Source organism: Myripristis murdjan, chromosome 4, assembly GCF_902150065.1.
Source record: "Myripristis murdjan chromosome 4, fMyrMur1.1, whole genome shotgun sequence".
Taxonomy (NCBI): domain Eukaryota; kingdom Metazoa; phylum Chordata; class Actinopteri; order Holocentriformes; family Holocentridae; genus Myripristis; species Myripristis murdjan.
In genome coordinates, this window is record NC_043983.1 from 4,953,227 (window position 1) to 4,969,833 (window position 16,607).

Genomic DNA, 16,607 nt, shown 5'->3' on the forward strand with positions numbered 1-16,607 from the left:
TAAAATGTGGCTCTGACTTACATTTTTAAGTTCTTATAGCATAGGCTAATTTTAGGAATTATACATTCTTGAGATTTTTTTTTCTAAATCTCAAGTACACCCTGCAGTACTCCCATGTACCCCTAGGGGTACACATACACCCATTTGAGAACCACTGCCCTCCACAACAAGTGCACTGGTTTCCTTGGTTCCTCTGCGCTCCACAAGGTATTTTTTCTAGACATATTTACTGAATGAACCAGCTTCTCAGCCTTTCCTTTGTGGAAACTGAAATGAAAAGACAAACTAATTTTTTCAGACATTTATTTTAACACCAGATTGCACTGACAACCTGTTCAGCCAAAAAAAAGTTTTCAGTCCAAACTGTCTACTTCAGCTTCTTCTTGGGGCGAAGGTTGTTTGTGTGTCCACACTTCTTCTTGCGGCAGTTGACAGCACGGGGGTGCAGACGGGCGTAGCACCTGCAACACAAACAGGTCGGAGGGTCAGCGACATGAAGTGTTCAAACCAACATGAAAGCCCCTTCAACACAAACCAGCCACTAGTTATGTTGCTGTGATTACAGCCACCAGAATATTCCTATCTTCTGCTGCTAGCTTTGGGGTTTTAACTGTTGATCACCTTACTAATGGCTTCTCATAATTATGGCATTTTAATTTCTACACTTTCTCTAGGTGGTACAAATTGTATGTAATATACTAGTGCAATAGTTTATTGCACGGCAGGGCTAAACAACATTAAATTAAAACTGAGCAAATGCTGATAAAACTTATTCAACTGCTATGTTCACCCTGGAGGTCCAAGAGAAGACCAAGAGAAGACCAACAATATGTCAGCTCAAGGAGGCATGATTACTTATGGCTAAAACTTCCTTGGGATTTGAAGCTGATACTGGTTAGTGCAAACCGCAGATTGAGTAAAAGCCAGACAAACATCCTTAAATCTGTAATATTTCATTTTTACACAGCAACAATCTATGCAGCACAGGCTTTGTGTTTTGCAGATAGCCAACCAAATGTGACAACTCCAACTTTGACATTTTGTGTATGGGGGAGAAAAGTACTCAAGCGGGTGCTATTCTTTAACCCGCCTGGGAGAGATTCCTCAGACTATATCTCCTGTCTGTGATATGGAAGCTGCACCACCACTGGATTCACTGGCTTTCTAGTTTCTTAGCACGTTCTTAAGAATGGAGACAAATGCCACCGCAACATTAAGAGCCCATATATCCTCAAGTTCTGGCAGCTTTTCAATTTTGCAGTTGAGGAATATTTATATGCCAGATGGATGTTCGGGTTTCCCTGGACAAATGCCTGTGCCCAAGAACTTGGTAACAACAAGATGCAAAACTGTAATCAAGTTTTCACTTACTTGCGGCAGATCATCTTGTCGCAGTTGTATTTCTGGGCCAGCTGTCTGAGCGAAGGCTCAATGATGCCACCGCGCAGACGCAGGACCAGATGCAGGGTGGACTCTGGACAGCAGCAAAACACCGTTAGATGCCATGAAGTGAGTCACCACAAGCTCTTTCAGAGCCACATAGAGACAGGCTGCTGACCTAGTTTTACACACTCGCATTCAGCCAATAGATGTTTTGTTCTCAGTAGCTCAGGTGATACTGCTTTGTTAGCTGGGCTGGGGTTTATAAACTATTTGTATCAGAAGTCAGCAGCATGTCTTCCTCATATTACTGCTGATGCGTTTCCCTCAGATTTATACTGCATTTCTGTTGAGTAGCTCTCACCTTTCTGGATGTTGTAGTCTGACAGTGTGCGTCCATCCTCCAGCTGTTTGCCAGCAAAGATCAGACGCTGCTGATCAGGGGGAATTCCTGCAAACACAACACTTCCCATCAAACCTCTATCATTTATACTCAGATAACATGTATTTCTGGACATTGGACAGCATGGCCGGGTGGGTAGGGTTGTGTGATATGACGATATATCGTGGGATGGTAGAAGAACGTCAGTCGTTCCATGTTTTGTTCTCTCATTTTGTTGTGTCACAAATAAACTCTGTTAATCTATTACTGGGGTTTATATTCTGTAATTTGGACAATGCTTAACGTTCCTCTACACTCAACGCATAAGCAAAGGCAACATACACTAACACCATAACATACAAGATAACGGAGTAATTTAAATCCAATGCAAGTTTTTGTTCTGAGTGTCACACTTCACCGATCACTAAAACTCAAGACAGCAGTGCTATTTTATTAACTCTGAGATAATGAAGCTCAGATAAAACAGCAGACCTCATGGCTGCATCTACTGAAACAAAACTTTCACTCCAAAGCAATGATTTGATTTCTCACTGGCTTCATAATGTCTTCATCAACTGACACAAAACACAGAGGTCGCGCAAAAAAGTCTAGTGGACCTACGCTGCCTTGTGTCACCTGACATGCAGATACAGTTCTGGAGAGGAGGAGGAAGCCCTGGTTGCAGCCTCTGCAGGAGCCACACAACCCTGCAGTGCAGCTATGGCGGTGTTTTGACAGAAAAGTAAATGGTCTTAGTAACTAACTGAAGTGTCCCTCCATATAGAGCATTCTTAGCACTACTGTTGCCTGGGAAAAAACTGCGCAAGCATCACAAAGCATGTACAGACTGCCGACAGACTCCTTCCATCACTACACTTCTATTTTACATGCTTTATATTGTGTCTGCTGTGGAATTGAAAATTTGCACGAAGGTTGTAAGTAAAAGGAGATAATTAGTAAAATATGATTAAGTGCCTTTTGTCATTTATATAATTTGAAATGTAATGAGAAACAGACCTCTTCATATAAAGTATTAATTTACTGAAAATGTTCTACATTGTGATATTATGTTACTGGCATATGAAATGACATCAGGACATGAGATTTAGGTCAAATTGCACGGCCCTGCTAGCAGGAACAGACTGTCACATAAACAGTGTCCAAGCTCATTTTTTTTTTTTTTTTTTCACAGTTTGTCTTCTTGCTTCAAAAGCAAATGCCAACATGTTTAAGTCAGGTGATAGGAGAGCGTTGAGACATATAGGAAATGTTCTCACTAACAATTATCACTCAGAAAGCCCTGTTATTATGCAGTCAAAGGGCTTCCCAGAAGAATCATTCAGACTGTCCATGTAAAGGCCCATGGCTAACATCAAACGTACTGGCTGCTGCTAGCCATGAAGGAGTCTCACTTCAAGCCCACCTGCTGCACCTGAACCCGGATTTGATCAAATCAAATGATGACTCGAGGTATGACAGTGACCAGGTCTGTGTGTGAGCATGGCGGGCGGCACTTCTTTGCTGCTGAAGGTACAACTTTCCAGCATCCCGCTGCCGAGAGCTCTACATTTCCTGACAGCTCACCTTCCTTATCCTGGATCTTTGCCTTGACATTTTCGATAGTGTCACTGGGCTCGACCTCAAGGGTGATGGTCTTCCCAGTCAACGTCTTCACGAAGATCTGCATCTTTGTGGGCTGTCGAGAGAAAAGTACCTTCAGACATGCGGCTAGCTTGCTATGCACACATGAACTAGCATCACTGGCGTTTTAACGTCGGGAACGTCACCGACACATTGTGCTACTGAGCTAGGTTCATCAGAAAGTAGCTGGAAATGTCTCTAGTTTGCCTAAGTGACATTACTGACAGCAAAAGCTTGTACTGGCATGCGGTCAGTAGCTAGCTACAGTTAGCAAGAAGTTACGTCTGCGGGGCCTAGACACATGCGTGCCGCTAGCGTGCTCAATGTGACTCGTTTGTGGGGTTTCCACCTCAGAAGTGAGCCTTCTACAGTTAAAAAGGGATATTAGCGATAACGGGACAGCAACGCACTGTTTTCGTCGATTTAAACAGCTTTATTTTCACCTAAAATCGACAAATAGTCACTAGACAGAACGTGTACCCACCCGGCCGCTAGCTGAGCCTCAACGAAAAGAGGGCGGAAGAGGCGGAGTTTTAATTACGTTCCTTCCTGCAGTGACGTTCCCATGGAGACAGAAATCAGGGGTGTGGGTGCTATACCAATAATATTTGTCACGTTTCTGATTGAATGGACTTTTCTGCTGATTGAGTCAAATCATTAGGACGAACAGCAGCTGTAGTCAAAAATGTAACATTGATCGGTAGCTCATGGCACAGCTTTGTCTCTGATCGATACATGGTGCTTCTCGCAGACCGTTTTTGGCCAAATTGAACTTGCCTTACTTGTCAAATATCCATAGCCTCTTCCTAATTCATTATCTTTATTGGATTGAAATGATCAGCCCCTCGTAACTTTATCATAATAATACAAAACAGAGCAGCAATAAATTCAACATATTTAACTTTTAACGTAACTGCAAAACTAAACGGCAGACTGCTGGGTTCAGGTCCCTCCATGGGGGGAGTCCCGCTTGGAGCCGAGCCACTGCTCTCACCTGCAGTTTGACTGACACCTGCCGTTGTAACGATGAACCTGCCTAGGGTGACCATGGCAACATCATCTGGATCATGCGTGTTAATGTATCAGCCAAACCTTAATACCGATAAATTAACTGTGCGCATTTTTACAGAAGAGCACAGTGAACAAAGGCAGACCTCCTCCTCATGACTTTTTGTTTTTATTTATCTGTTTGAACTCACAGGCACCACTTCAAGCATGCTCATTATAACTGCATTAGAAAGTAATGCTGTTTTGTTTTGTGTTCAAATGCCTCTAGCAACATGCTGCTTGGTCAGAGAGTCTGCAAGCTGATACTGTAAGTTCATCCGAGGAAATGCTAAATTATGCATAAGACTCTTGAATAAGGGAAGCAAGTCCAGTCCAAATATTTAGAAGTTTCTTAACTATGGAAAAGGTGAGTACCTTAGATTGGCTCTTTCTGCAAAAGCCAAATAAAACAAAGGCTGAGTATATGAATACTTAAAATGTTGGATTCTCATTGACAGCTAAAATCAACATAAGTTTAATTTTCTATTTGTAATGCTTCTTCCCTCAGTGAAAGGAATAAGCATAGCAAATGATAAGTTTTGTGCATCCAGTTATAATGTAACTTAATGTTATTGCACTCGGGTTGAAATTAACACTATGCATGTGTTTCTTTGCAGGAACAACAGCACTGACATCATCATGTTCCATGTCATGAAGCTTTCCATGGTGAGGCATTGTGGCATTTCTTTTTCTCATGTGCAGAAGATGTCTCGCTAACCATAGCAGAGGCACTATAGTGTACTGGGGGCAGACAAAGAGGTAAAAGGAGACAGAGATAGAGGTGGGATGCAGACAGTGGTATCCAACATGCCTGCAGCAGTGAAAAACCTGATGCCTGTTCCACCCACAGGCAAAGATGCCCTCCTGTCTACCCACATCCCATTCCTGTACATGAATGACAGCGAGAGTTTTACAACCAGCTCCCAGGAGTGCTTCAGGTGCTTTTCCCCTGTGCGCAGGAGGGAGACTGTTCCTCAGCCCATCCCAGCCCAGTTGGAGCACAAGGACTTGGAGCACATCAGGGAGTACCAGACAGAGATGGTCAGGTCCTACCAGCGCCACAAGCAACCAGAGATCACTCGCATCCCACGCTGGACCAGGCTTTGCACCAACTTCAAGATGCCAACAGACCACCGGGACGCTACCTTCCTCACCACGCATTCCCACAGCTTCCAGTCCTGGCCCACCCTCCTTCCGAGCATCATCCGGCCAGCGCCAGCCATCAAGAGAATGAAGACAGCAGAGCCATTTCCAGAAAGCACCCAAAGAGCCTCCTTCACGGCACACTACATTTCCCCTGTTGTAAAAGCATCAATTAAACATCTAGGTCAGTGACAGATTTTGATTTGTTTGTGCTGATCAGGAAGATGGATCTATATGCCATTAACTGATCACTTTATAGCCTCAACTGAGCCATATAGGGTTGTTTTTTTTCCTTCAAAAGTTCATGAAGTTCATACTGTAGTTTGGTTTGGAATTAACTTTCCGGCTGTGGGTATATGCTCCAATAAACAGTAGCTCTGCCTGCTAATGAGTAACAGTAATAATTTGTGTGAAAGTTCAGATCTAAATCCTGTTGGAAGTGACATAGCAATGTAAAAGGTTTTGATTTGATGCTTGTTTTTTCTGCAACAGAGGGATTTCCCACTCTAAAAGGGGATGGGCGTCTCCACAGTTTTGTCTCCCAGTACAAGGACTCCTTCAAGGGAGATTGGAGCAGACCGCCTCAGCCTGTGGAGAAGGTACCACAGAGGTTTTCAGTCACAGGCCACTGTGATCCAACAGTCTGCGGGTTTTCATACCAACCAAATGCTACAGCAACTTATTTCACTGTTCAGCGCATTTCCAGCCAAAGAGGAGGAGCAGAAAAGAGGAGTGAAATGAGCTGCTGTGGTGTTTGTTTGAGGTGAAAACCTGCAGAATCTTGTCCCTCAGTGGCGCACAACTGAAAAGCACCGCAATAACACATCCACTGATTTGTGTTGGCTGTGTTTCTAAAGTTACAATGAAAGTAAAAGTATCTTTCTAGCCTTTTTGGTAAATTGGGCATGCTACAAAATCCACCAACATAATAACAAAGACAAATACAAACAAAATTTCACTACCTCTTTGAACACAGTGAATTTTTACCGGTTACTTTATGGTGCACGAGTAGGTCATCACAGATTTATGAACAACCCTACAGCTTGGTGGTCGGCACCTTTTGAACAAATATCTAACAACACAAAGAGGTGAACTGTCCTTAACTGCTTGGAAGCTCCAGAGGAGTCTTTTTGTCTGGTTAAATTTCAACCAGCTGAGGGAAAACACTGCGACTGGCTGTACCAGCACTGTCATCTTTAAGTAGACACAACAATGAAAAGGGTGTTGACCTCTTTATGAATGTTTCCATGAAGTGGATGTCATCAACACAAGACCAGTGACTGTATTTCTGGTGTCTTTGTTCAGCAAACCACCTCCTCAGTGGCTATGGGCGATCTGGTGAAGGTGGTAGAGAGAGAGACGAGCCACCATGCGTCATTCAGCCGGCCTGCCGTCTCCAGGTCTGTGGCTTCCTGCTCCTCTGGAAAAACTCCTATCCTGTTACATAGTTTATATGTTGTAGATAAGTAGGGCTTTTTTTCCAGACCAGTTTTCTGAAATCCTTGATTTGTCTGGGTTTCATGTCTAGTTTGACTCAAATATGCATGTTGTCACATATGGTCTCCTTGAGGGTCTTGAATCCACAAATTGACACTCAAATTAAAACTTTATGGAGCCTCAAAAATTAATTTTCAAGATTATTTGTCATTCTTTAAAAGCTTATAATGTACACTACGCACTTTGCAAAAAATGGTGTCTCCAAATATGATAAGAGTGTAATAAAAGACTATGACAGGCGCCCCCTGATTGATTGCCCAGCAATATTCCACAGCCTTGTGTCAATCTCATGGATGTTGAATTTTACCTGACTAGCTGGCTAAATGCATCTCCACCTGGTTCACATTTTCCTATTTTCCACCCCAGCAGAGCAAACAGTATGTTACAGTATGTTTCCTCAGGAAACTCTGTAATCATTATTTTTACATTTGGAAGAACATGTATGCTGTTGATTGCCTGTTTTGGACCTGGTTTTAATTTGAACTGGACAAAAGCTGGTCTTGGACTGACTGGACTGCAGCCCTCCAACAAACTGTTGGTTCTCAGCAGCTGGCAGCATTATGCTGGCAGCGTGCGTTCTAATTAGTATAAAGACAAAAATGAGGGAACCTGCACAATGCAAAACATCAAAAAGGCAAAAAGTGACCCAGTTTTTATATATAGCATTCATTAATCCATGCTTTAACTACAAAAATTGCCACACACGGTCATATCTGATAGTGTAAATGATGATGACTGATGATCAAAATACTGGGCTGCATTACTTTATATTCTTGGCACTTTTTTGTGGAACAGAGTTTTGATTAATAGATATGCCATGAAAAAAGCTGCTGCTTCTTTTTGATGTTTAATAGTGTGCAGGATCCTTACTTTTTTCTGGTAGCTAGAGAGGCTTTGTGGGTTGCCAACACAATAAGAAGTCTCAGTAAAACTACTTGGGTAACAAGCCAGTTTCCCCGCAGGGCTCATTAAAATTTAATCTTATCTTACACATGAAGGGCATTGTGAGGCATCATGAGCACATTATAATCGTATATAAGTATATATGGTCTATCTTAGTACTACACTCAAAGCAGACTCACTCTCATTATATATGGATCTGGTATGACTGTGATACTAGATGATTATCAATCTATTGCCCCAGAGGGATTTTAACCACTAGAGGTTATTGGACAATGTATGTATTATATTATAACATGTGACTAAAATGACACACTCCTGAATAGGGATGCGCATTTCGATTAATTTTATAACCGAGTAACCTAGCCTGGGCCTACTAGAGTACCTGAGTAATTAGGTTAAAACGGGACACATAAAATTGTTCATATACAGCACATCAATATACCCCTGTTTAATCGAGGAGAAAACTTTTTTCACAGTCATCGTTATCTTGGTGGCAGACTGCTTTCATGTTTTATCCATGTCCGAGTAAATAAAATAAACATGTATAAATGCTGCCTGGTGTGCGTGGTTGGATCCATTTATTAAATAAATCAGCCTCAACCAGTGTTCACGAAGCTGACGGAATAAGCAGTCTTAAGTGTGGATGCGCATAGCCAAGTAGGTACCCTCTCTCTGAAAATTGAAAATGTTATCTATCTAGATGCTAGACTAAATTATTTGTTTGTATCAACTTTAATTTCCACTGTGGCTTATTGGCTCTATGCAATCCAACCTCTAATTTACTAATCAGAATGAGGCATATTAAGCCAACTGTATCTGATTTAAGAGAAAGGATCGCTTCGCTTTATGATTATGTAGCCCATTTCCAATTCAGTGGATATTACGAATGTTTTAATAGAAATCATATTCTATCGGCCTATAGAATTGTTAATGCAAAAAAAACAAAAAAACAACTTGATTTAGGCCCATTGCACAACATTTATTAAGTGTTGGCAGGCTCACAATAAAGTCAGAGAGCAAATGAAAGCATTAAGAAATTACATTTATTGATCTAAATTATTTTAACAGTCAAATAATAAACTTTCATTTATTTTTTCATTAAACAGTGCAAAATTAAGTGTAAACTTGAAACGAATGAACAAGGCCTAATAAAGTGTAAACTTGAAACAAATGAATTAGGCCTTCATATAGCCTTTTATGCACACTCTAGAGTCCAGCCCATCATGCGTGTGACACGTGTAGGCATGTCCCTCTGTGACCATTTTTATTTAATGCGATCAGCATGTCAACATGTTCCGGTGAGAGACGACTCCTCAGTCTATTCAAGATGAGTCCTGCAGCTGAGAAGACTCTCTCTGCAGGGACCGAAGTAGCTGGGACACAGAGGTAGCGCATGGCAAGTTTGGTCAGCTTCGGGACGGGTACAGCTGTGACTTCTCCTCCCACCACACAAGTGGGTCACTGTTGAGAGGGATGCAGGCCTCTAAGCCGTATAGGACCAGCTCATCCTCAATGGTCGTGAGATCTGCTGCATAATCCTCCCTGAAGAACGAACTCAGGCCAGCGTCGTCTTTCTTCGTCTTTGCTGAGGGTGGTGGAGTGGAAGGCCCATCCCTCCCGGTCTCAGAGCCATCTTCATCATCTGCATCGCCATCTCCTTCATCATCTTCCTCCCCACCTGCGTCAGCCAACTTCAGAGCCAGGTACTCCCTCACTGCCTCTCTGGTTGGGAAGTCGACGAAGCGCAGGCTTTTGTGACGTGGTGGCCATCCTGAGAGATTTGAGGACAGGAAGGATGGCCTCGATCGTTGCCCAGTTGTCATCTGTGAGCTCCAGGGTCCTCGCGTCAGCCAGCTTGGTGACAGTGCGGTCGGAGAGACCAACGGTGACCGCCAACCACTGCTCATGAAGGCGTTCCAGCATATCACAGACCGAGTTCCAGCATGTTTTGCAGGACTGGGTTAGCTTGTGGCAAGGTAGCTCTTGTTGTTCCTGCTTCTTCTTCACGGCAAGGGTGGCGACGGTGCTATGGTGAAAGTGGCTTACCAGACAGTTACATGCACCAATCAAGCGGCTCATAGCTTGCGCCTTGAAGCCATCATAGATGGCAAGCTGGAGCATGTGCGTGAAGCAGGCCACGGATTCCCAGTCCAGCAGGCGGTGGGCTGTGGTGATGTTTGACGCGTTGTCGTGGACGCACGCTATTACTTTGCCAGACAGGCCCCACTCCTCTATCGCTGCCCTGAGCTCCTCCGCCAGATTTTCAGTAGTGTGTCATTCTTCCAGCACCCTACACAGCACTGCGCATTTTCTTCCCATCTTTGTCTATGTAGTGGCACGTTATTGTTATGTAGGACTCTGTGGTCAGTGCTGTCCAGCAGTCCGTTGTGATGGCTATTTTCTCCGCATTCTGGAGGTCTGACTTGAGGTTTGCAGCCAAGGTCTTATAGGCCGCCTCGACTCTAGTCGTCTGGGTCTTACATGAGGGCACTTTGTACTCTGGCTCTATAAAAGCCATACGTTTCCGGAACCCCTCTCCCTCCACGAAACTCAGGGGCAACATGTCCTGCGTTACTATGTTGGTAGCCAGTTCGTCAATCTGCTTAGATCTCGTGGCATCGCATCTTCTGCCTTGAACGGCAAATGAACTAATGGAGCTTTGCTTCTGCTTCTTGCTAGTGCTAGCATTCTTCTCTCCTGACTCTGAGGCCTCCAGAAGTCCGACGTGCTTGTACTTCAGATGATTTCTCATTGTGCTCGTTGAGTGGTTGTAACTCAGTTTTATTTTGCAAATTCGACACACAACCTTGTTGGAGTCATTTTTGTCTAAATCAAAGTGCTCCCACACTGCACTTTTACTCGCCATTGTTCTTCTCTTCACTTGTTGTCATACAGTAGCTAGCCTGTCTGTCACTTTGCTGTCACTCACTTGCCTGGGCTTGCCTGTCACTCGCCTGTCACTTCAGTGTCTACGTCACTGCCTACGTAATACACTATCATTGTCATTTTCAGCACCAGCTCAGTGAAGGGTGAGGGAGAGTAGGCCTATTAAGCCCGTTTCCACCGCCGGAACTTCGGGGTAATTTTACGGGGCCGTGGCCGTTGTCGCGTGTCTCCACCGCCGGAACCACCCAGAAGGAGAGAGTTCAGGAACCTTTACAGGGGCTAAAAAACGGCCCTGCCTCGGGGTAGGGACTCTGGGCGGCCCCGAAAAAACTCCTAGGTTTACTCACAACATGATGTGATGTGATGTCAACAGAAAGCAGGTGTCCCTAGCAACACGGCCAACATTAAAACGTTAAAAACACATTTTTTAGCCGGCATTTTAGGGGCGCTAACGTTAGCTTTAGCGGACGTTAGCTAACGCTAACAACACACTTTTTAGCCGGCATTTTTAGGGGCGCCTGCCCCCCAAATACTACCAGGAACATTCTGGTGGAAACGGGCCTGTTAGTTCCTTCATAGTCCCGCTGGCGAAACACCATACAGCCTAATAGTTGCCTAGGCTACTTCACATTTTATATTAGACTAAAATTATGGCTATGTAGAGGCTATTACATTAAACAGGCTATGGTCTAGGCCTACAATTATTTATTTGATTTAGGGCCGGCATATCTTTAGAGTGGATTTTGAGCAACACATTTCTTCGGCTGAGAAAAAAAACAACACCATAGCAGTCTGGGCAAATACACTCTGATCTTTATTCACAAAATGTTATTTTCAGGAAACAACTCGGAGTGTAAGCAAAATGGTAGGCTAGCGCATCGACAACCAGTTTTTATAGGCTATGAAGAGTAATAAGCTATAGTTTAGGCTACTAAACTATGGTGAGCAATTTTTGATTCTCAAAAATAGCGGGGTAGCACACCTATCTAATATTATACAGGACGGAGAAAGAAAGTCTTTTTATTACCACTGTTTTATTTTGTAGCAGCAAAATAACACTGACACGTTCTGGCAAACAGCTTGAAATGTCATCTTGGTCTGATGAAAGCTGTCCGAGAAGCTTAAGTGTTATTTAGTTGCCACGAAATAAAACAAGAAAGTCTCTTTTTTCTGTATGTTACAAGATTGTGCTTAAATTTGAGAATCACTGAACAGTAACGTTAACGTTTCAGAATGTTTTCTAACAGACACGATAGCCTCTCCCTCCCTACTCTCTACATTCTTCTTAGCTCAAGCCTATAGGCAGGGCCAACTCCATAGGCTTGAGAATTTCGATGTTTGATAAAAATATGCTTTTACAAAACGAAAAACCATATTGTTTGATCCAAAAATGTTTAACATCAAGAATACCCAAACCATGACATGATTATGTAGTTTGATCCTAAGCTGGACTGGGCACTTTTGTATGCCGTGGATAACCACGTAGTAATTTGTAACCGAGTTGCAAATTCTCCCCTCGGATAGTTGGGTACCCGGTTAACCCCGACCAAGTGCAGATGATGCTTTATGAGAAATAATTACTCCTTTTTAAAATCATCATATCATTTTAAAAGGAAACCATCATACTAGATAACAACCATCACAGATAAGATGAGACTTAATTGATCGCCATGGGGAAATTAGGTTGTTGCAGCTGCAGAAAGTAGTTAGCAATTCAACAGGGGAACAGGCAAGTGGAATATAAGTGCACATAAGCAATAAAAACAGTAAAAAAGAGACACTAATAAAAACAATACAGCAATATAATAAGGAATAAAAAATTGTGGGGTTATATAACAATTTTTCAACAAATTTTAAATGGACTATTGGAAATATGTGGAAGCAGTATGGATTAATTTACAGTTTATTACTACATTAGAAATGTGCACAATGAGGTATTGGCGGTATTGCTATGTGAAATGCTGTATGAAATGCAAAACATTCATATCCACACCTCATCTTTGACGCAGGCCAGCTGAGGTGAAGGAACGTCTGAAAGTGAACCTTGGGGATCTCTCTAACGGACCATGGATGTCCTCTTCAATGGAAGCCTTTCAGTACAAGAGGCCAGGTGAGCTTTCCAGGTTTCTGCAGGGATGGAGAGAGAACTTTTTTTTCTTGCTCTGTCACAGCTAAATCCTTAAAGAATGACTAAACCCCAAAGCCGGATATTATGAAGCCTGACCTGTAATGGTGAAAAGTGGTAGGTGCCTGGTCTTTGGTGGCACCACCCGCTGTACTCCTGGCACCTTACTTTTCATGACTAGAGGTCAGTTTCTCTTTAATCTTAGTTCTGTTCTGAACCAGTGAGACAAAGACGTCCACCGTGCTGATATGCAGGTTAAACTTAACGCTGCTCATATGGTTGTGTTGTCCCAGCTGATCCTGTGGTAAGGATAAAGAGGAACCAAAATTTCAGCTCAATACCCAAGGGGGACACTGATCAGGCACGCAACAAAGAGATGACGTCAGCCACCACCAACAGTTTTTTTTTCTCAGAGGTGAGACACAGTGCTGCCCACTCACCAGGACTCTTTCATTTACAGGAGCAATATGGATTTTCCCTGCCCCATAGTGCAAAACGACCATAGTGCCTGCATGACACAGTGATGAATTCACCAGCTGCTAGGATATCTTGCTATCTAAACTCCCTTTTCATCCTGTGCTCTATGCTGGTTAGACTGTCATAGTGTTTGCAAACCTATAGAGTTGATTTGTTTAGCCATGATAAGACTGTTGCATAATTTGGTGCCATCAGTAGAGTGAACAGTTTCTCTTTTTAAGTGGTGTTCTTTGCTTGTTATGGACTTTCATAACTTCTAACAGCAGTCTGTGCAGTAATCTAAGTGTTAACTTTGCAATGTTGACTCGTTTGTTCTTCTGGAGCAACAACCCGTCTCCCTCTCCTGCCCAGCTCTTAAGGACTTTGTTTCCCCTCTGCAGGGGAATCACACAGAATGTCCTGTTTTGGTGTCTGGGGCCGACCTGATGACCAAGAGCTGCATAGAGTTCAGCCCACGTGCTCTGACTGGCCTGTACTACACAACCACGGCCCAAGAGCACTACTGCAAAAAGAAAACAGAGCGGGCTAAACCAGCCATCCAGCCACCAAGCCACATACTGACCAGCCAAGGTGAGAGATGGGAGGGAGAGGGGGGAGTCGATATTGGATGAGGTAGATAAATCCCATAGGAACAGGACATGACCCTTAAGGCCTTGATCACATAGGATGCACTTTTCTCAAATACAAGGTGCAGTTGTGAATGTCACTTGAGGGCAGAGAGCAAGAACCGTAAAAACAACTGATGAAACAAGCCTCAGCTGCATACAAAAGCGTTTATGAGGGAGTTATTTTATCTTTGTTATATTCGTCATCACCATCATTATCACTATTATTCTCAGTATCATTGTCATTATTATTATCATTATTATTATTATTTGGACAGATGATATAGCTATTTGTCAGTGTCTTGAGCAGCTGTCCTGTTCCTCAGAGCCTGGGCCAACTCTGACCACTGTACAGACAGACTTCCTCCCACTACAGCCCAGCATGCAAAGGCTCAGCCAATCACAGCTGGACAAGGTAAGAGCGCTGAACTAGTATAGGCCTGTTACATGAGTATATCATATATCAGTGGGTAAGAGACTGGCACAGTGGTACTGAAAAACCTGGCTGAACTCTGCGCTATTGTGGTGGTATCTCATCAGCAGTAGTAATAATAGTTAGCACCAGCCCTTCACAGCAAGACGGTGCTGAGTTTGGTCATGGTCCATGCTGTGTGCACTTGGGGTGTTTGTGTGCGTTTTCTCTGGGTGCTCTGGTTTAGTCCTAATGGAGCCCAATTGGAGAGTATAAAATGCCCATTGTTGTGAGTGTGTTGATGTAGTTTTGTAGGGCAATGGGGCTAATGCTATAAAATGAACACTGTATTTGATTTTAAACATTTACCAGTAACTGAGCTATTACTTTCATTGTCACATGACCCAATATTAATAATGAATGGTAAATTCTGAAGATTCCCAGTAACACTGTGGTAACACTGTTCACTGGTTGCATAACTAGTGGAAAGCGTACTTTTTACCCCCGCCAAGGAGGTGACAGAGGTTATGTAATTGCCATGTCTGTCTGACTGTGAGCAAGATATCTTGAAGTTCTGAATGAATTTACATGAATCTTTGTAGAAAGGTTGGTCCTAAGCCAAGAAAGAATTGATAAAAATTTCACTACAGTCAGCCAAAAGATACAACACAGACACAGAAATGTGACTGACTGTGTTGCAGTTCACCAAACTCACCTCAGTGCCATGTTTGGTTAACTGACATCATGCGGGGGATGAGATGCGGAAATGCCATAGACTCGCCACTATAAACTGCTATTTCAGTAGTAGTGAATGAAATGAAATGCAGGCCACACTTTCATCATTTCAAAGCCCTTATTAAAAGACTTCAAATGTGTTTAATTGTGGTGGTTTTCATGATATAAAATAAAATGAGTTGAGATGTCTGGCCGCTCTGCTGAGCATCTGTCTCAGATCCAGCTAGTTACTGCAGACTTAAACTTAACACCACCAGTGTAGGTGGTTCAGCTGATTTTAATGTTTCCATATCAGATCCAACCAGCTGACAGCACAGAGATGTATCGCACTACTGGGTGACCACTGACCACTATTCATTTGACCACTGTTCATTTGATTAGTAATTGATTAGTGCAGTTTCAGTGCTCTACACCGCCCCCTGCGGGTGGAACCGCATATTGTTGTGAGTGGAGTATCTCCTTATGTAGACCATAGCAGCAGCAGTACTGGTGGAAATAGAAGGTGTTGGAGTAACTGTTGCAGAACTACTAGTACTATCAACAGTAGCAGTAGTAGCAGCAGTAATCAAAACATAGCTTGAAGAAGCTTGGGATCAGACTGATGGAAAATGTGAATCCAACTTTCCATCTTTTTTTCTGTCTCTCTCTGCAGATCAAGCACAGTCACATCAGGTTTCCACTGGCCCACCAGCACTTCAACACCACCCACAGTGATGATTACATGGCTAAATCTGTGATCCCATGGCGTCCGAGCAACCGCCATCCCCAGCTTATCAGCCATTTTGTCCTGCAGTGACTCGGCAGTTTATTAGCAGCAGGCTGCAGCAGACTTTGAGAAATATTTTCTTGCTGAGTTCCTGATAAAAGCATAGATAAAGGGACTCGATATATTTTTGCTGACACATTCACAGATATATTTCAAATACATAGTCGGCATATTTAATGTGCTGTGGGCTTTTGCTGTTGTGTTTCTGACAGTGTTGCTGTGGTTATTTTAAAGGAAAAGCGTAAAGAGTAAAGGCCTAAACTGGGGGCACATCGGTGCTCACCTTGCACAGTGTGTACCACATACCACTGAGAATAGTTTAGCCGCAGCAGTCTGGGTTAAATTCTGACTTGGGCCCTTAGCTACATGTCATCCCCTTTCTCTGTCCTGTCTTCCTTGTCTTTCTCCACTGTGACTTTCTCACTGTAAAGCCTTAACTATTACTACCACACTTTTCAGAAAGGCCTCAAACAATTTCTTTGCAGGCAGTAAAACTAAATATACAAATATATGTACAGTTAGATAATAAAATTCAGACATGAATTATCATCAACCAGGCAAGGCTGCTGTCATCTGGATCTGTTTTGAGTTTTAGCAATGACATATCA

At 43.0% G+C, this 16,607-nt stretch overlaps 2 protein-coding genes across 2 annotated transcripts; one reads left to right on the forward strand and one right to left on the reverse strand.

Moving 5' to 3' along the window:
• Window positions 1–286: 286 nt before the first annotated feature.
• Window positions 287–3,965, reverse strand: LOC115358376 (ubiquitin-60S ribosomal protein L40). Its single transcript, XM_030050329.1, has 5 exons — window positions 3,888–3,965; window positions 3,347–3,458; window positions 1,745–1,831; window positions 1,372–1,474; window positions 287–461 (listed from the first exon to the last, which is right to left on the reverse strand). Exons 2-5 carry the CDS (start codon window positions 3,447–3,449, stop codon window positions 368–370), a joined length of 387 nt encoding a protein of 128 aa, XP_029906189.1. The 5' UTR covers window positions 3,450–3,458; window positions 3,888–3,965; the 3' UTR covers window positions 287–367.
• A 1,292-nt stretch (window positions 3,966–5,257) lies between these two features.
• On the forward strand, window positions 5,258–16,029 carry LOC115357890 (uncharacterized). The gene is made up of 8 exons (XM_030049650.1): window positions 5,258–5,777; window positions 6,086–6,192; window positions 6,899–6,993; window positions 12,889–12,989; window positions 13,298–13,419; window positions 13,862–14,051; window positions 14,413–14,501; window positions 15,886–16,029. Exons 1-8 carry the CDS (start codon window positions 5,258–5,260, stop codon window positions 16,027–16,029), a joined length of 1,368 nt encoding a protein of 455 aa, XP_029905510.1.
• Window positions 16,030–16,607: the final 578 nt, after the last annotated feature.

Coding starts and splice junctions, on each gene's coding strand:
- LOC115358376 (XM_030050329.1), bottom strand. CDS start 3,449: ATGCAGATCTTCGTGAAGACGTTGACTGGGAAGACCATCACCCTTGAG. Junction 1,475..1,744: donor AGACTACAACATCCAGAAAG/GTGAGAGCTACT, acceptor GCTGCTGTCCAG/AGTCCACCCTGCATCTGGTC. Junction 462..1,371: donor GACAAGATGATCTGCCGCAA/GTAAGTGAAAAC, acceptor TTTGTGTTGCAG/GTGCTACGCCCGTCTGCACC.
- LOC115357890 (XM_030049650.1), top strand. CDS start 5,258: ATGCCTGCAGCAGTGAAAAACCTGATGCCTGTTCCACCCACAGGCAAA. Junction 12,990..13,297: donor CTTTCAGTACAAGAGGCCAG/GTGAGCTTTCCA, acceptor GTGTTGTCCCAG/CTGATCCTGTGGTAAGGATA. Junction 14,052..14,412: donor CCACATACTGACCAGCCAAG/GTGAGAGATGGG, acceptor CCTGTTCCTCAG/AGCCTGGGCCAACTCTGACC.